This window comes from Lycorma delicatula, chromosome 10, assembly GCF_047948215.1.
Source record: "Lycorma delicatula isolate Av1 chromosome 10, ASM4794821v1, whole genome shotgun sequence".
Lineage (NCBI taxonomy): Eukaryota > Metazoa > Arthropoda > Insecta > Hemiptera > Fulgoridae > Lycorma > Lycorma delicatula.
In genome coordinates this window covers 43,473,477-43,494,278 of record NC_134464.1, presented here as the reverse complement: position 1 = coordinate 43,494,278, position 20,802 = coordinate 43,473,477, and the positions used below count along the sequence as shown (strand labels likewise).

Here is a 20,802-nt window from a genome sequence, read left to right as displayed (position 1 = left end):
AACTGATGCAATCTACATTTAAACTAATCAATGCAAAACTGTGTTTATTAATATTATTTCCATCCAAATTAAAAATTCCCTAATCTCTCAAGGGATTATGGTTAGAATAGGCTTTACTCGGGTTTTGATTGTTTGTTTCATACTGTGATTACTTATTCTCTGTCTGGTTAGATCATCTTTTTCCACTGTCTACCTCTTATCTTTAATCCCTCTTTCTGGTTCTAGAGATACAGATCTGATCCTTTTGAGGTCAAGGACCAGGGTCTACAGAGCTAGTGCATCTATCATGTAATCTTCTGGGGGCTGCCTTCAAAAAAACCTGGGAGCACAGATTCCTTTTCAGTGGCTTTACAATAAGTTTAATTGCAAAAGTGCTTATTGGATAAGGCCAGGCCTCATAATCTTTACCAGTTTATAAATGTAATAAGTTTATTATCCTAGAACTTAAATGATTATAGAATTTTTTTACAACTTTTCTGATATTATTTTTAGTTACTTTTTTCTACGAGCATTGATTATGACAGATAATACCAAGATTTTAACTTTTGTGTTTGTGTATTTTTTATTTTGCTTTTATAGCTTAGGAATTAAATATAAGAAAGATGTGAGTAATTAAGTAATCATATTTGTACATGTTATTGAAGGAAGTTTTCAGATACTACAAAAAAAAAGAAATTATAAGTGTAGTTAAGCGTTAAATATCAAGAAATCTGTTACTAAAGCATGTATAATTTTTACAAAGCATAATTTTGATTATATATTACAGTGATAGATAAATAGAAAAAGAGTATATTTTTTACATTTTTTTTTGTTGTTGTCATTACCGTTTGGATGAGGTTTTTGTTGCGGTTGTTTGTTTGTTTGTTTTCTATTTTATTTGACTGAATTATATGAATTAGATTATTTATTTTGTGTATTGCACAATTTTTTTTTTTTACGTTGTAAAGCTAAATTGTTTCAGTCATTGCTAAATCCTCAATAAGTTTATTTTAGGGTTTTGTTTTTTAATTGACTTACCTGCATCGGTGATGAATTGTCAACTTTATCGATTCCATCTCCTGGATTTACTCCACCACCACCTCCAAGGAATGCAGTTAAAATTTTAAGTCCAACAGAGAGAAGATTTGCCCATGGGGATGGTGCTATACCCTGTAAATAATGAAATTTCAGAAATTAGTTCTCAGAGCTTACAAACAATAAAAATTTCATAATTGTCAAAAGATTATTTTATTTTTTTTTTTTTAGTAATAATTAAATATATAATGTTTTTCTAATAGTTAAATTGTGATAATGAGGAAAGTAAAATAGTAAAAAAAATCATTCTTTTTATTTACATTTAACTAAATTGAATATGCTTATTTTTCAACGTAACCTACTCGTATTTCTGTATACTTATCCATCTTTTAACAAGCTTTTGAATTCGTTTTTGAACTCTTTTTGCACTGGTATTTGAGAATTTTCCACCCCTGCCCTTTCATGACATCTTCATCAAAAGAAAAATGATTCCGTCACAGCTTTTCTTTTACTGAGCCACAAAGATGAAAATCACTGGTCAAGATTGTAAAGTGAGTAGTCAGCAGCTGAAAATCAAAATCTTGAAGACAGAGTATTGTTTTGTTGGCCAGATGAGGTTGAGTGTTATCATCAAGCAAAATCATACCTTTTGGACTTTATTTTTGCTTTCAGTATTTTCATTATTTCACCTTTAGTTTGGAAGTGAATAAAAGCTTGGATTTCCATATCCACAAAATCACATCACATAATCATCATTACTCCTGACATCGAGTTTTGATTTTGAAAAATCCTAACTTTTTTAAAATGGTCAATCCATTTGTAGATCTTGTTTCCAGTCAAACAATTCTCTCCATATTGCTGCTGCATTCTAAAATAACTTTTGCTGGTAACACCTCTTCTAAATTGAGAAATCATGTAACTCCTGTCATTTCCTCCTTGGTGCAGCTGGGCAAAAGTGTGTTCATTTTAAATTGATTTTTAAACAACCTACAACCGTAAATATCTGTTTACTGGATGAATATCACTGGTGAATATAAGATTGTAATTTATTGAAGAATTTTACAAGACATGTGATTGGAAGGGAAATAATAATTTTCCCTTTTGGACTTTTCCAACCAGTGGAGATTGAAATTATTTTTTCCTTTATGATTTTGAGTGAACAGTCTCAGAGAAGTGGCTTTGGAATGTAGCATTTTAATCTTTACTTTACTGAAAATGTTAGTAAATTGTAAGTAAACCTTATGCAATTTCCTTATTTTTTAAGGCTGAAAGTACCTTCTTTTAATTCTATATTTGGTTCAATCATTCATCTTTACAATAATACTACCAACTTAAAAATCAGAAGATTTTTACATTGACAGAATGTAAACTGGGGTTGCTGTTATCGAACTCTTGCAAACCTCTCAATTGGTTGATTAAATTTTGAATTTGCCATTTTATCCTTTACATATTTTCAGGATGCTAAATCCTATCTGTAAAATTTTACTGTTTATTTCTATTGTTCCCAAATCCAGATTATCTTGACCTATTTTTAATATAGTAATTACATTGTTATTAATCGTAGCAGCCCCAAGTATGCCAAGAGCATGTAATTACTTTTGTTTAAAAAAATATATGGTGTTAATTATCTTCTGTGATGTAAGAGGGATTGGTTTATGACATTTTCATTCACAGTTGTTTGTTGATGTGGTACAGATGGTTATCGATTCATTTCTTATGTGGAAGATTTAAGTTAAAGTTGGACCAGTTAAAAACAGGACAAGAAATAAAACTGTGTAAGTTGTCTATATACATCTGGGTATCATGGAATTCTCCAGTGTAGTAATTGATTCACAGTTACTATATATTACCTCATTTAAAATATTTTTTTTAATTTATAATTGATGTGTTCTGATAAGTTGTGGTTATAATACTCATCAGATTAGACTGTTTGCATTGAACCTGTTCCATATTTATTTTGTAACTGTAGAGAATTTTTTAGAAATCTCTCTACTGTCCTTTACAAGACTAAATTGCCCTAAACAAGGGCAGTACCTCTGTAGTATGATTATTCCTTTCCACTTTCCTTCTTTGTCCTTTTTATTCCTTCTTCCTTGGTTAAGTGCTATAGGAATGGGATTGAGATCAGCCATTGATCTGTTTTCACCTGTTGTACCTTCTTTTAACTGGCAGAACAGCTTCTTTTTATTAGGAATCTGTGGGTTGTGACTATCAGCTTTTTCGTACCTATGGAAATGTTAAAATTGTTCTGTTTCTTATAAAAAAAGGTTGCATAAAATGCCAGAATAAACATTATCTATTTATTTGAAAATTTTATTGATAATAATTTTCGTTAAATGTATTTCTTGTTTGTTATTTTATTTTTTTAGTGATTGCTGGCGAGTAAAATCAAATTTTTTTTAAAGTACGTCATTAATTTTCTAGTTTTCAGGTGGACTTTTAAAGTACTTTTCTGAATACGGGCCTAAATTCTACTACCAACATACATTCTGAATGTATAATTTAATATTCTGTAATATAAATTAAAAAAATAAATCTTATTTTAATTTATTTTAATTATACCTGGTCAGTATCAAGGCTATCTGATTTATTTGGCCCTTGCTGTCCACTTGGATTAAATATAAGTTGCATAATCATTCCCAACATATTGCTCCATGAGAATCCACCAGCATCCTGTACAGGAAAATTTTATTATTAGTTAATTATAAAATCATTTTAATTTATTGTTATTGGATAATATTTAATTTTAGTATCATTAGTATTCTATTATTAGAAAGAAATGTAAGAAAATCATTCAACGTTAAGAGTTCTTAACCATTGTTTATTTAAGCTTAGATTATAAATTTACAATCTCGGGCTGCATGAGGTGTCTACCGAAGTTCTTTTTGATTTGGAACAAATTGTCAGTAAATAATTTGTTCTTCTTTTGTAAACTCTTGTTATTGTTAAGGTGCCTATTTTATCTTGTTATACACGAGTTCTGGTTGTTAATTATAAAGTTAGATATAAAAAAATTGTCAATTGATAATAAGAGACTATTCTGTACTAGAATTGATGATGGATACCATGGTTTATTGATAAAATAATCAACATTTTATGTAAGAAGTAATGAATTTATAAGCCATGTAACATTCTTCATTACATGCAATTCCCATTTAAGTTTGTTTATATTTAAATGATTCCTAAAGGATAAAATCAATAAAACCGATCATAAAGTTTTACAGCCAATAATAATTCATAGAATGAGACGTATGGTGGTCATTATTACATTGTCTCTCAGACAGTAAAGATTTATAGCTTGCTTATTACTTCCGGCTAACCTGTGTAGCACTAGCTCCTCAGAACAGATTAAAATTTTTTAACCAGTTTGCATGCGTGCAGTCTTAAGTTGCGAAATATTGTTCTATTTCCTCACTCGGTACTCTTTGATAATAACCGTTAAATTCATAGAATAAAATATAATTTGTATTTACGTACATACCTGTATCTGATTAGTTTGTAAATCATCTAAGTCATTTCTGTCTTCAAGTACTTGTACTTTTTTACTGGCGTTTGGTTTTTCAGCAAATTTTCTAGCTTCATGTTGAACATACGAGCTGTGTTGTTGAGGAATATATACTGGTGATGATTGTTGATGATAATTTAAACTACGAGCTTCATGTTGCGATATTTGTGATGATGATCCTGTAGATAAAGTCGGTGCCACAGCAGCTTCTGATAGGCTTGGATAACATAATACCGGCAGTATATTACTGCTACATATTAATGTAGTCAATATCCAGCCTACTATTTGTTGTCGTTGATACATTCTGTTAAAAAAAAAAAAAGAACGATATTAATGAATTATTTACCTTACATTATTACAACAGTTGGGATGTGACTATTATGTAATAATATTTGATGTAATTTCACGTTAATATTGTACAATACAGTGAAAGATTTAAATCTTATTCATTTGTTCTTGGTCTCTCATTAGCGTTGTTATTGAAGTTTAACTTTTATTATCTATCTGTTCAGCGGAAAGGGAAAATGTATTTGTAATTGTAAAAATGTTTGTTATAGCCAAACCTAAAAAAAACTACAGTGACAATTAGGTATAGTTAATTCCAAAAATAGTGTAACCTCCCACTCTTTTTATTGGATGCGTAGAAAGCTGCCTTTAGTGAGAAATCTAAATTAGTGACAGAATTGATTTTAGAATCCTTGTTGCAGATTTAGTTTGCTCATTTTACAGAAGTATATAATCTTACATACTATTCGTTTGATATGGATATTCATTTATATGAAATTAACAATTTATTGGGTAATAAATCTGATTTTTTTATTTAAAAAATGTTTTTCTCCTTTTTCCAGTTAAACGATCTTATTTTCAAAGATTATTAACATTCATTGTTATTGTTTTTCCATGGGATTTCTGTAATTATACTGTTACATTTATATACATTTAACTAATAAAATTGATCTATTGTACTAATCCCAGACATGAATCTTATATTTTGACGTAGTATTTCATAATGACGCTAGGTGGCATTACGTTTGCAACTTCTCACGTGAATCGAATGAAGTACAATTCATCTTGGCCAAGACCATACGGCGGAAGTTTATAAAATTTAGGTTATTGCACCTTTAATAATTTTTTTTGACATTTCTGTTTTAGTAACAGCATTATTACATTAATAATAATATAATATAATAGAAGCATTAAATTAATTTTTTGGTAGAACCATAAAAATCTGATGTGGACGCAACATTATTTTCGTGTACTTCTATTAAATTACGTATACGCATTTTTTTAAAATGAGAAGTACATGAAATTTTATTTCACTAATAAATACTGATTTTTTTCTTATTTTTTAAAATTGTTATCCTTTTGTAAAACTTTTTTTATAATCACAGGTTAAAAATTATTAATGAATCAATAGATTAAAAAATGAAATTAATTATATATTTTGATAAAAAGATTAATTCTAATTGGAACTGATCAAAATATATAATTAATTTCATTTTTTTTTTTTTAATATATTGATTTATTAATAATTGTTAACCTGTAATTGTAAAAATAAGTACCACTTATCCGTTGAAAAGCTCTCAATGAGGGCTCATTATTGCAATTAAGAAAAAGTTCAAAATCCAAATTTGGTTTTTGGACTTTTTGGTCAAGTCGATTGCAATCAAAAGGAGAGGTGCACGACTAGAAATGTTTATAACAACCCTAAATCCAACATTTTAACACGGCTAATCGTTTTTGAGTTATGCGAGATACAGACGTCACGCCGAAACTAGTCAAAATGGATTCAGGATGGTCAAAATGAATGTTTACGTTGAAATCTGAAAATCGAAATTTTTCGCGATCAACTTAACAAGGAAGTAAACAAATTTATTATATTTTTGTACAGAGTGATAGTAAAGTATGGAAACGGCTTCACATTTGAACAAAAAGTGCTGACAACACAGGACTATGTTTCCGTTGTTGGTTGTTTCTGATGCACGGCTTACAAACACACCGTAATTTAAAATACTCGTATTTATTATTTTATTTAAATATGATATTTTTTCGTTTATTTAATTTAATGATTCTAACTAAAGCGCGCGCCTACCGTATTTAATTCGCGCGGGTGTGGCGGTACCTAGCGGCAATGGTCGGCACTAACTAATGTAATTTCACTACTTACGTAGAACAATTTCCGTTTGTACGGTCGGCAGACTTGTGTAGCCGCTAGGCTTAACGCACCAGATGCTTAGTTAACCGGGCGATCGAGTTCGAGACCCAGTCAGACCGAGTTACTTTTTTATACTTTAAATATTATTCATAATTAATTCTGTTTAATTCCGTTCACCTGTGACATCAAAACATTTTTTGCAGATATTTTTATTTTGTAATTGTTAGCAAAAGTGCCTAAAAAAATATGACCTTATTAGGCGAAATCTCAAGATACTGAAAGTGACTTTTCACTACTGTCTCACCCCCTTGACCTTTTAAATCGAAAATTTAATGTTACCAATGCGCCTTGTATATAGAAGTAATCTTAACAAAGTTTGGTCAAAATCGGTCTAGTAGTTCTAGATATATAAGGTGATTTAGAGGCCAACATCGAACACACAGTACATACGAACATTAACATCCGGAAAATTTCCATCCGGTTTTTTGGGTTCCTTAGATGTCAAAACGTCAAGATCCGGTGAAAACCGCATATGTCCCAATTGGATCGATTAAAATACTACGTTCCTTCTATAGCGCTATTTCAATGGGAAAGTAAAAACGAAGGGATGTTAGCAGGTAAAAACAAATGCGGATTTACGTAAATACAGATTACTATTCTACATGTTTCAAATTTTTTCTCCGCCGTATTAAATCAAAAAATATATATATATTTTTTTTTAAATAAGAAGGTGAACATGCAATACATGATTTTAATGTAGATTTTACGAGAAAAACAATGGCGAAAGCGGTTTCTCGATAAATACTTTCGTTTTTGGGTAAAGCAATCTTTTCGAGTAATGTATCACATTTTACCTTCATATTTAGTAGTACCTTCATATTTAAAAAAAGTTAAAAATTTTCATATTTAAAAATTTCAAACAGCATAGAGAAGTAATTTTATATAACTACGTAAATCTGTATTTGTTTCTGCCTCCTAGTAACCGTTCTTATTGAAATATGAAACTGTACAAAAGTAAATATCGTTTTATTCGTATATTTTTGAAAACAATTACTGATAAATTTTAGTTTGTAAATATTATAAATTGTACGAAAACGTTTCTTATTGGAATTTCTAAATTTGTATTTTAACATAAATGAATTATAATTTAATTGAAAGTCAAAAGAATTTATAGAAGTCGGTTGTTCTGTCTGCTTTTTCTTTAGTATCTTAAATTACTTTTATAATTTAAAACTTTCCTTATTTGTGTCCTGGTTTAGTAATGATATATGTATACAGATGTAAGTGATCGGTGGTAATGTAATTAACAGTTAGGAAAAATATATGTGTAATAATACTGTGCGATTTTACGAATCATTTAAATTAATTTTTTTTTCTTTTTAATATTATACTTCCTTTTTTAACAGTAGATTTAAATTTGTTCCATCGCATAATTATATTTACGGATATTGCTGCCGGCTATATATAGAATGTTTGACCTCGTATTTGGAAACTTGACTGCATAATCTGTGTCGTGGTAAAGCGTGTGTAGTTTTAAAAGTCGTTTTCTAAAAAATACTGTTCTTATAAGTTTATTTTTTTTAGTAAAATATTTCTTACTATATTTTTATGGGTTTTAATTTATTACTTGCTTATTTTATGTTGCCGAATTTGATTCGTTCCATGTTTCTGGAATTAAATCGATAAAAGATTTCTACGACCGATTTAATTCCCGTAATTTATGCTTAAAATAATTATTTTATTTCCAAATATTAAAATAATGCTTCCTGCTAAAAATTAATTAATATCCTAACTTTTTTACCAATTTTTTCTAAGAGGAAGTTAACGTGTTTCGATAATATTTTATTTTTTAATACCTACAACCGTTTAAAAGGCTTCTCCGTAAATTTTTATGAAATCTGTATCAAATAGTTCTTGATATTTAAAAAAAAAATCAAAATTGCCGATTTTAAAAACTTGCTGTTTAAAGAGTTATCTGGTGGAACATTAAATAAAATATAAAATGTGGGAGAATATTCCTATTTATTTATTACCGTATGACACCAAGACACAACACCAATTACAGTAAAAAATTACAAACAAACATCTAACAAATTAATATAAGCTACTGATTCTAGAGTCGCCAACAGGAAATCTTCACGAATCCCTTCATAAGCTATCCTAGGGCAAAGTTCTGTGATGTGTTTAACAGTTTGATTTTCACCACACTCGCAAAGGGGCGTCGGTGTTTTACCGACGCCGCTTTGCGAGTGTGGTGAATTATTATATTTCTATAATAAATTATGACTTGTTAAATAGTGTTATCTCTTGCACTAAAACAAAATATTTACATTAATTAATTGATTTCCAATCTCCTGCTTTTCTTGTTTGTAAACCATCTCTAAAAAGATAACTCCAATCAATATACAATTTATAAAATTTAAAACGGTCCGTTATTCGTTCATTTAACGATATTTTTATTAATCAGAGCATAAATTAATCAATACGCATTACTGCTGAGAGGTAAACTATCAAATATTATAAGTGCTTATAATTTTGACGAATAGGAGCAAGTTGAAACTGTGTCGTTTTCTTAGAACGTTTCTAGAATTTCCGTGGAACATTTTAGAGATAATAAAACAATGTATATTATTATTTTATACGTTAAATATTTATTGACTATATACTTTTGCCAATTTTGCGTTTTCTGTTTTTTTTTTTTTTGCTTAAATAGGAATTTGAGTCGTCCCACCCGCCCTCTTTTTAGAAAAAAATAAGCAAACCGCGAACACTTCCTTCAAAAAAAATTATTTCGCAATACTTGAACAGCCCCAATTCAGAAAATACAATTTTATCTAACCGTAAATATTTAAGAATTAATTAGCAGTTTCTTTCAAAGAAAATCAATTAATTTAATTTTTAATAAATCTTTTGGAAGATCTTTTAAATCGTTAATTAAGAATAATTTATTAAAAATAGAAACTGAAGAATAATAAAGACAAATTGTTGTGTTGTGTAACCCAGAAATAATTAGTTTTTCTAGTTTTATCAGTAAAATTTATTTTTATGTATTATTATTTTTTTTAAGGAATAGATGATTTTTTTTTAAGTATAGATTGAATATTTATAAATACGATTTTATACGAGGCGTGATTTATTTTTACTGTATACAAGTTTAAGTGTAAATGATATGACAATTTTTTTATACTAACAGCATTAAAAAAATCAGATTTGATTGCAATTTTTATATTCGAAGAAAACCTTGTTAAGCCTCCACCCTTAAGAAACGGAAATTTTGATTAAACAATTTTTTTTCGTTTATTCTTTAAAATCGCCTTTTAATTGGGAGATAAATTATTTTTTCTAATCTTAACTTTAAATATATATTTAAAAAAATATATAGGTCGTTGCTATGTGAAATTTCTTCTTTTTACAAAAAAATTTTCGATTTAAAAAAATTTATTTCTCAGGTTTTAATAGTGATAAGCAGTTCATTTAGAGTTCATTTTAAAGAGCCATTTGTCTTTTAGTACAATTTTTTTCCACCTGATAGTAGCACTACACTTTGAGTAGTATAGTAATTTGTTTGTGTTGTGCACTTTTGTTTACTGTATATTTTTGTGACAAATACTTTAGGATTTTTCTATTTTTTTTGGATTTCTGATGTAAATTACTTACATTGTATCATTTATTACTGTTTTTTCACTTCTTGTAGTTATTTGGGATAAATAAGGTGCCGTTCTTAAAGTATTGTTTACACGTGAATGTAGTATTTAGCTTATGTTGTATTTGTTGTAGGTACAGACATTTGTTTCGTTTTTCTTTTTTTGTTTACATTTGTAATAATTTTTATTTGATTAGTTTATTAGTGTATAAAGTAAATTATAATATGGGACCGGCAAAACAGTTTGTTTTCACAAAAACAAAATTTAAGAGGACAAAAATAAAAAATTCAAATTATGGACGAAAAACATTTTACAAAAAATCTAGTTTCCTCTGGTAGCGTCTGAGATTCAAGATAATGAACCAAAGGCTGGCCCTTTTCATGTAAGTACAATTGATATTAGAACATAAAATGTTATTATACGGCTGTTTGATTTTCAGAAATCAGAACTTTCAGAAATTCACGATGTTAGACCTGAATTTATCGATTAATTATATACTAAAAATGTTTTTAACATTTTCCGAAAACTGTTTCTCATGAACCAAAGGCTGGGTTCTTTTCATTAGCACAGAAAATGGTGTTAGTATACGGCCGTCTGATTTTCAAAAATCAGAACTTACAGATTTTCAGGATGGCTAGACCTGAATTTATCAATTAATTATGTACTTCAAACGTTATAACCAAACTTGTATGCGTTATATTCTGATGAATTTTTTTTTTAAATTGCACGAATTCTTGACCTGTGATGGGTAGAGAGTTTATCTTAAAATATTTCACATAAAATTAAATAAAATATCAAGAAAACATTAAATCATTTATGTTCATTTTCGCAAAAAAAAGAATTTTTTGACATAGTGAAAACTGGCAAATAAAGAATACGCATCACAGAGCAAAACTTTCTATTTATTTCGGTTAAAGAATTAGGTTTCTAAGATAAATAATATCCGAGATAAAGTGTTTCTCATAAATTATGATTATTTACCCTACCTTTAATTTTAGGGGTTGTAAAGATATGATTTTTTTGTAGCATAATCTCTATTTAGATACTAGTTCATTTTCAGACCACAAGAGCAAAAAATTAAAAACAAAAAATTTGGGTTGACTTAATGTTTAAAGCAAACCCAAAAATTTTGTGAAGGCTGACGAGTTTGATTATAGCAATTCAAAGCGAAACTGTATCATTAGATCTTTATGCAATCCATAAAAATAAGATGGAAAAAATTTCACAGTATTTTCCTCAGAAATAGCGTTGTTATTTTTAATATATCCATGCTTTTAGGTAAGTTATAACTACATGAGTGAGTGGCATATATATCTACGAAACGGAACGTAAAAGTAGCCGGAGTTTATTATTCTCTCCGTACTAATCGTACAACCTGGACAAAGTCCCTTGCTGCTAATCGGTCGGATTATTAGTTAGTTCGTGGCGGTTATAGATTCTTATGTTTTATTTATGGACGGATTTGGTTTTTGCGTTCCGGTCCTTTAGACCTATTCGAAATTATATGTACTACGATTTTATCCATATTCAAATTATTTATTTATATATTTTTCTACATGGAGTTTTTTTTTTGGATGACATTTCAAAAAAATAAATCAACTGAAAAAGGGTCTATTTACTACGGTTTTGAAAGATTAAATTAAAAAAAAAATAGTAATTAAAAGCATATATATTAGCAGATTATACATCCTGGAAAACATGCAAGATAATTAATTAAAGTGATTGTCTTATTAATATGAAGTTCGTTAACCTTTTTGAATTATCGATTAAATTGCTTTTGTGCTATCGATTTAAGTATATTACTCTTTAGCAGAGCATAACGGGATAAGCATTAAGTACCGTTATGTAATTGAAACATATATCCGTCTACTATTTATTATTATTATTATGTATTATTTTAAATAATCTCTACTAATTCGCCTGCATTAATTCATCTTACGTCGATCTACCTACGTGTAAATAACACATAACTATTGCATATGAACTGTTGTATATGGGGTTTTTTAATATCCGGTATCAGGTTACTGAACCTTTTTCTCTCTAAATTATAATAGTACGTAATTTTTAGGTGAATCAGCGCTTCAATGGTTTTTACTTTCTCACATATTAAACTAGTATTTTGTATGTGTGTGCGCGTGCTTGCTGTGTTTAGTTTTATACGTATTTCTTTCTCTTCAGAATTAGAAAGTGATTCTCCGGTATTAGGCTCTATATCTGTGTTAATAACATTTTAGTATAGTCCAAGAATTTGAAATGTTAGATATATGTGTGTGGAGTGAATTACAGCTTTCTTTTCAGTCCGTTGTCTTTTTTCTTATTTATTCCTCTTTTTTTGCATTCTTATTTATTAGTTCAGAAATTTATCGTTATTCTTGTAGAATTACTTTTTTCTCGTTTTGTCTGGGGAAAGTGAACGTGGTTTTTTTATATTAGCTTATTTCTAATAAAATAAATAATACTGCATATTTAGTTGAATACTTAAATAAGAAGTAGGTTGTTCGAATTAATGAGTAAAACAATCTCGACTACGGTAAAACTCTACACTACAAGGAATATATTAGCTAAATTATGCTAAAATCACAATTATTTAGCATAATTTATTAAATTATGCTAAACGTGTTTTTAGCATAATTTAACAAATATTTTACGGTCTTATATTTTAAAAAGATGAAGAAAATTTATTATGATTTGTGCGGACTTGGTTATTTTAAAGTTTTAAGTAACGATTTTCCGAATTGGACAAAATCGCGTCGTTACCCACCGGGTTAGTCTAGTGGTGAACGCGTCTTCGCAAATCAGCTGATTTCGAAGTCGAGAGTCCCAACGTTCGAATCCTAGTAAAGGCAGTTACTTTTATACGGATTTGAATACTTGATCGTGGATACTGTTGTTCTTTGATAGTTGGGTTTCAATTAACCACACACCTCAGAAATGGTCGACCTGAGACTGTACAAGACTACACTTTACTTACACTCAACATATCATCCTCTGAAGAAATACTTGACGGTGATTCCCGGAGGCTAAATAGGAAAAAAGGACAAACTCGCGTCAATATTCGCTTTGTGTTTTGTTTTTTTTTTACAAAAAATATATTTTTTAAGAGCTAAATCGCAAAATTTGGTGTGTGAATTGTATATAAAAATAACTTTTTTTACGAAAATATTATTCTCAGTTACTGTTGATTAAACTTTTATTTAGCATATAAACCTAGATTGTATTCTTTTCGTTGAGTTCATGAAAGATTTGTTAGTCTTATCGTGAGACAGATCCTTAACACAAATAAGTCAATTACAACTACGATAGTTTCACATCTTTTCATGAATTATTAATTTCATCTGTAATTTATGACATTTTATTTTTTAACGTGATATCATGAAAAATCCTGAAACTAATGACATCACATAATTATCACGCTTGTAAATTATTTATTTCGCGTTTTCCTACGATTTTATCGCGTTTGCAAAGGAAAAGTATTGGTTTTCATTTGCTGACACTTAATAGGCAGTATTATAGCAATATTACTCAAATCACTGTAACGAATGGTATATACTTTTAAATTAAGACCTTCGAATACATAAAACTATTTGAAACTGTTTTTGCTATTATATAGACAACAATCTTAACTACATAGCAGCGTTTTGACACCGGATACAATAATAATAATAATAATAATAATAAATTTGTCATCAAAATAAGGTCAATTTCTTAATCTATAAACCGTAAATCAATTCCACTTTATCTTGATCCATTTGCCTATATATTCATTTTGGAAGGTAATATTTTTCTTATAAGTGTACATTTTTAATGGGAGTTTATAATTTTTTATATTTATAAAAAAAAGAAGAAACTGACAGCAGTGTTAATATTTTTCCGGCATTGGTTATTTATTTTTAAATAGTGAAAAAATAATGATAATGAAAATAAACCAAACATTTTAAAAGATTAGATTTAAAAAAAATATTTTTAAACTTTAATCGGCTTCCCCACTTCCAATATTGCCAGTAAGTTTTTTGGGTCACTTGCATCACGACTACTACCTGGAAAGATATTTAAATAAATTCGTTTATGAAATATGCAATAAATAAGAAAGTAGCTATTCTGATTTTTGGGAAAAGGGGAAATTTTGCTTCAATTTTATTTTTATTTTTAAATTGCAAGATAAGCCTGGAGGCATGTACTGGTACAGTATATTAACCCCTCTTTATTAGTGGGGTTATGTTTGCAAACTTTTGAGAAAATTGATCCCAATAAAAAACCATCTACCCCATTCTCCGGAGATATTTTCCCCAACTTTTACCAGTAAATTGCCCCATATACATGAGTCTTTGTACAAAATATAATGAAAATAGATTCATCCAATCAAAAATTATTAAGATTTAATTTACTAAGCGTTTGACAACGTTGGTATTTATACAATTGTATAAATTAAAATTTCCACTTACCAATAATTTAAAAAGTGTAAATCCTAGTACTTTAATAATATTCACAAATATGACGTTACGATCTTATTGACGTACGAATTAATTTTATTCTTGACGACCGACTATTATAAACATAACAGTTTAATTTTAAAAACTATTATTGATTTGAATTTAAATTAACATCCCTGAAGATGGAGTAACAGCTCGGAAAGTACTAGGATTTACACTTTTTAAATTGTTGGTAAGTGGAAATTTAATTTATAAAGAAGTTATTAAGCCTCAAACTCGTCAACACAAATACATACGTACGTACGTACTTACGAATATTACCTCCTACTTTTTTTGGTTTTTTTGTGGTCCCTGATAAAATGAAACATAGAGAGATGCTAATAAAACCCATACCCCGCAGCTCTAGAGAGTTAATGATGCCAGGAAATTAAAAATAAGTCACACGATTCGTTTTTATTTTTGATTATTTATTTTATAGAATAATTTCTTTCGATGGATTCGTTAAAAAAAATTAAATATTTTTTTTACTGATATTTGAATAGAATTTTTTTAACGGAAAAATGTATTGGACTATTGGTGTGAATATATTTTTCATATTTTTTTGTTTTCGTTGTTATTATTTTTGATTTTTTTAGCTTAATAATGTTATCATTTTTATAATTTTAAGTTATTCACGCAATAAAATTCAAAAAGATTCTGATGAATAAATAACTTATCACACATCCAAAGCGTTTTTCGCTCAGAAAAAAAAAACATCCAAATGGATCTTTCATTCACTCGATATTTGTCCTTTTTTTTTTATCAAAACGTAGATTTTCTCGCTTTTTACGTTGGTTGAGAACAAGTTTTCCCCACGAACAGAGCGGTCCCACGAACAGAGCGGGTTTCTCTAGGCTAATTCCTGTTTTAAATCTCAAGTAAAAATAAAAAAATAAATAAAATTGATTAAAAAATCTACAAGAAAATGGAAAATAATAACCTTGTTTGTTAATCTTTAAATTTCTATGTAAATTCCATTCCAAAATTAAGGATAGAGGTCCTTGTTTTTAATTTAATACCGAAATTTAAGCATGATTTTATACTCATAATTACGCTATTTAAATTATATATGTGATCTGTTTTCTTTTTAAATTATCTGAATATAATATTTGACTTTGTTTAGAAATATGCTGCTATATTTTATACAGATTGAAATATGGAATTATATATATTGAAAAAAATTTACTAGTAAATAAATTTTATACGACAAATTTATAGCAGAATCTTATAAAAACAATAATTACATCCGTTGGTCATGTCTTTTGTCATTTTAGAGTAATTGTTATAGTACTAGTCGTTACTGATATAACAAAAAAAAAGTATATAATTATTTGCACTAAACAGAAAAGGATAGATGTGCATGAAAGTATTTCAAACGACTGGACCAGACTAAAACACAAGTGTAGGCCGGCGAATTTAGACGCAACCCGCACTACAGTATGCCGCATCGGCTCCGAGTTTGTTAACCGTTTCATTCAATGGCAACCTCTACAAGTGGGTTAAACCTCACTTGTCGTGGCCTAGATATTATATGCTTATATATACTGTAATGTACTAAATACTACTACCGTTATATTCTGTATTAGTTAACGATGCGTGTTTATATGTATACGTATATGCCGTTTAATTAGTTTCTAATTTTAATTCATAAATTAATGTAATTTTTACATTTAAATATTAAATTATTATAGTCCTAATTTTTTTTTTTTAATTATTAATCACGAATAAATTGTTTATTTGCTTACGATATGTTGAATTTAATTAGGTTATAAACTTGAAATCTATTCAAAAGGAAAAAAAGCATGTAGTGTAAGTTAGGTTATGGTTTTAAATAATTATTATTGCAATTTATTTTCTTTTTTTATTGAGAAAACATTTTTTATTTTCATTCATTCAGTTAAAGTTCTGTAAAATTGTGATTTTTTTTTCCTTCCTTGAACGGCTAATCATAATTTTTTTCCTTTTGTAATAAAAAATAATATTAAAATTTAATTAAACATTTTGCATTTGTGGTGTAAAATAAAATTATTAGGTTTCAATTTTGAAATTTTTTTTATTCTTACTACTTTCTCGTCTTTATTACGAGTCGTTTTTACAGTATTGCTGTTTGGAAAAGAAAATTGATCTTCGCTTCCATTTTTTTTTTTTTAATTTTTCTTCACGATTTTATGACTTAATCCAAAATTATTAAAATGTTGATTAAAATTCTATATTGATGCATTTCTCTCTCTCTCCTTTTGTGTGTGTGTGTATGTTTTTGAAGGAGTTTAAAATATATATAAAAGGTTTTCCTTGAACGTTCATTTTACTTATTATATTATCAAAAATAAATATTACCGGAAAAACAATTTTCTTCAGTTTTTTTTTTTTTAGTGACAGTGAGACAGTGAACTGAAAGATGTATATCAAAATCAATCAAATAAAATTAAAAATTAAACGCAGTTTTAGTAATTTACACACAAAACTTTAATTATGTATACGGTGTAAAAATAACCCTAGTTTCGACAAATTATGTCACTTGTATAAATAAATTTAAAAAAATGATCAAACAGTAAAATTTTCTGTTTGTAGAATGGATTTCGTTTGTTATTAATAAAAACCAGCAGGAAATTCGCAAATCTTTTAAGTCCTATTCTATTTTCCATAAATCAATTAAAGTCAGTATTAAGTCTTATAAGTCTATTTCCCCATAAGGGAATTATTTGGATAAATTTCGCCTAAATATGGATTAATATGGTTATTTTGGGTAAATCTATCAAAGGTTAATAAATAATATTTAAAATAATCAGTCGCGGTTTTTGATTTTTAAATAATACAATGGTATAAGTAAACAACACACGGATATGATTTTATATATATATATAAGTATTAATCTTTATCTTCAGTTTAATTTATGTATATAATCGATAAGTAAAAGAATATATTTACACTCGTAAATCATTCTAATATATTGATTTCTGTTGCTTCGTTGTATTTAAAAAGATTTATACATTCGCGAAGTCTTGTAATTTTGACCTACATATTATGTGTGCCATTTACCTTCTACATTAACAGGGTTACCATACTGTAAATCGTTTACTTACTTACACACTTATTGTCATTTTCCTCTCAAATGATTAACGTTTTCCGTTTTGATATTATCTTTTTTTTATTTTTAATTAATAATATTATGTATTACGCTGAATATTATTTATTTATCGTAAACAGATTATCATGTACTGATTATTTTTATCTATTTAATTTTTTTTTCTTTATAATTATCTAGAAATAGAAAGACTTTCAGACACAATAAGAAAAAAGAAGAATTAGCTTCTACAATCATACAAGAGAATAAATCTTTTAATTCCTCAATTCTAGAAAATCAATAAAAACAAATGGTTTAAACTGGTCAAGAAAATATAGAAGATCTAAAAATAACACAGGACACCATTAAAGATAGAAATAAACTAAGGAAAATATTATAAAAATAAAAACCAAAGATACTAACTAGGAGAAACCGAAATCAAAACTTGGTTAACGTACAAATATAAAAGAATAAAAGAAAGCAATCTAACAAAGAATAAAAGCTTACTAGCAAAAAAAAGAAAGAAATCAAAAAGGTAATTGATTTAACGTATCTCTTAAGTTGGACGATTCAGAACAAAAAAAAAAAAAAAAATTGAAATCAATACTATACATTCATCAATCTTCATTGATGAGCGTTGCGATTTTCACCAAACGTGGTTATAGTATTTCTATAGTAGGGGCATTGACGGTATTAAAATTTACAATTCTGAAGGCCAGGGGGTGAGGGTTACAGGGGAAAAACGAAAACATCTCCAGATTATGCATAATTAAGGTTTTATATACATATATATATATATATATATATATATATATATATATATATATATATATATTTTTTATAATTTTGTGAATATTAATAAACAACTTTTGTGAAAAAAAAGTTTTACTAAATTCTCACTCCTACAGGTTTTAATTTTGAAGTTATAGAATGCAGTACAAGGGGTGATTTTCGTTGCATTTTTTTTTTTTTTTTTTTAATATTTTTGTGCACAATTATAAATAATTTTTTGTGTAAAACTTTTTTTTTGCTAAATTGTACCCCCACACCGAAAAAATAGTAATAATTTTGAAACGTTGTAGAAGGCAGTACTTCTAATTTGTTCCCCGTCAAAGTGAGGTCTTAACCCAGCCACTTTACACCTTACACACACCCCACATCCTACTTAGCGGCCGGACTTCTGTTATAGTCTTCTGCTATCTTGTGACGTAACAGGTGAACGGTAGAATTAAATAAATAAAAAATATTGTATTTAAATAAAATGATAATTTAAATTAATTTGTGTGTGTAAGCCGTATATTAGAAAAAAGCCGCTTGCCGGGAAAGTCCTACAACTGTGTTGTCAACTTTTGAAAAATTTTAAAAGTATATGATTTTACGCGTAAAAACTTGGGTTTTTTTACTAATAATTACTGATGTTGATTTTTGTGCTCTACATTTTGAAATTTGATGATTAGTTAATTTTTTTGGAAACTAAGAAATTTGTTTTTTAAAGTTTTCATTAAAATTTTCATATTGGTAATTTATTAATTATTCGTAGACCAGTTTCGGATATATTTGAAAGAACTGTCGAAACATATTTCTGTCGTTACTTTTTTTAACTTAATATAAAAAATTATCTAAGCTTCCAGTAAATGATTCATTGCATTTTAAACTTTGTTTATTACGTCAGTCGTCAGTGCCATTTTTCAATTTGATATTTATTTCTGAACTCTTGTAATTAAGGATTTAATGTAAAAAAACTTTCAGAACATGTTCTACTGATGAAAATAAAAAAGTTTTATAAACAAGATTCGTCAACGCTTTGTTAGCGAGTATCGCCTGGCAAAAGATTTCGACCTGCGCCTTCGGTATAATTAACAAACTGTAATTTTTGAGAGACAAATTAAGGGATAAATTTAGTGGTTTTATATGAAATCTGACCCAGAGCTAAATTATTAGTAGTTTCGAGAAATCTGGGGTAAAAGACAAAAGATTGGGGTCGAAAAACGTATTATTTTATGTTTGATTTAAAACTTTGTCATATGAGTAATAAACACATAAAAGTTTTTAACAAAACTTGTAGAGAAGTTGATTCTGAATAAATGGATGATTAATATCCACAGAAAGTAAATTTACCCCTTAAATTGGGTCCTAAAGATTACAGTCTTGTTTAATTTGTCCCGAAGGCTCAGAAATCATAGCGAAATTTTTCGCCAGCCGACACTCGCGAATCATTTGCGAACCTATGTTCATATGAACTTTCTTCTTCAATCTATCCAGTAGAGCACGTCCTGAAAGTTTGTTACATTCTTCGTGAATCGCACTATATGTCGTACAAAAGTAGAAAGGAAGTAGTAACTGCTTCATTCTTATTATTATTAAATTTATGTCCCTTGAAATTATTAATAATTTTAATTAGTATAATAAATTGAAAGAAATATTTTCAAGGAGATAAAACAAGTTGTCGTGAGTGTTCGTTCGTGAAAATGAAAATTAAAATGCGTAATTCAACCGATTACAGATTGTTAATCTAACTTAAAGAGAGAGAGAGAGAATGAGTGAGTGTTAGGAAGGGAGCAGTAGGTAAGTAATACACTCGTGAAACATTAACGGTATTATAATTATTTAGTATAATACTTATTTTCACGGTGGGTATATTTATGAATTGTGTGTCACAGATGTTGAGATGATGTTGACCTTTCTTTGTTTAACGTACTTTTTTTTTATTTACTATATTATTATTATTATTTCAAGAAATATCCCATTGTCTTTTGCCCGTAATTTTGTTCTTTGTTTCATTTATTTTTTTAACATTTCTATATTGTTTTTTGTTTTTCCTAAAATAAACTTTTTTGTAAGTTTTATTTTTTATCATCTGCTTTTTTTATTTTTATTGTTGAATTTATAGATTATTAAACGGTGTGAAATTAAACGAAAGATATCGTGAAATTATCAAGGTGGCTTTAAAA

General features: G+C 27.9%; 2 protein-coding genes across 3 annotated transcripts in view; one reads left to right on the top strand and one right to left on the bottom strand.

The window, feature by feature from the left end:
* Positions 1 to 20,802, top strand: part of LOC142331504 (uncharacterized) — a 517,182-nt gene that overhangs the window by 174,866 nt on the left and 321,514 nt on the right. The window lies entirely within an intron of this gene.
* LOC142331609 (uncharacterized) overlaps positions 1 to 20,802 on the bottom strand; it is a 74,024-nt gene that overhangs the window by 16,214 nt on the left and 37,008 nt on the right. The window contains exons 2-4 of the mRNA XM_075377631.1: positions 4,496 to 4,823; positions 3,577 to 3,687; positions 1,018 to 1,149 (exon numbers count right to left, since the gene is read on the bottom strand). Coding sequence (XP_075233746.1) covers positions 1,018 to 1,149; positions 3,577 to 3,687; positions 4,496 to 4,823 — 571 coding nt within the window. The remainder of the gene's footprint in view (positions 1 to 1,017; positions 1,150 to 3,576; positions 3,688 to 4,495; positions 4,824 to 20,802) is intronic.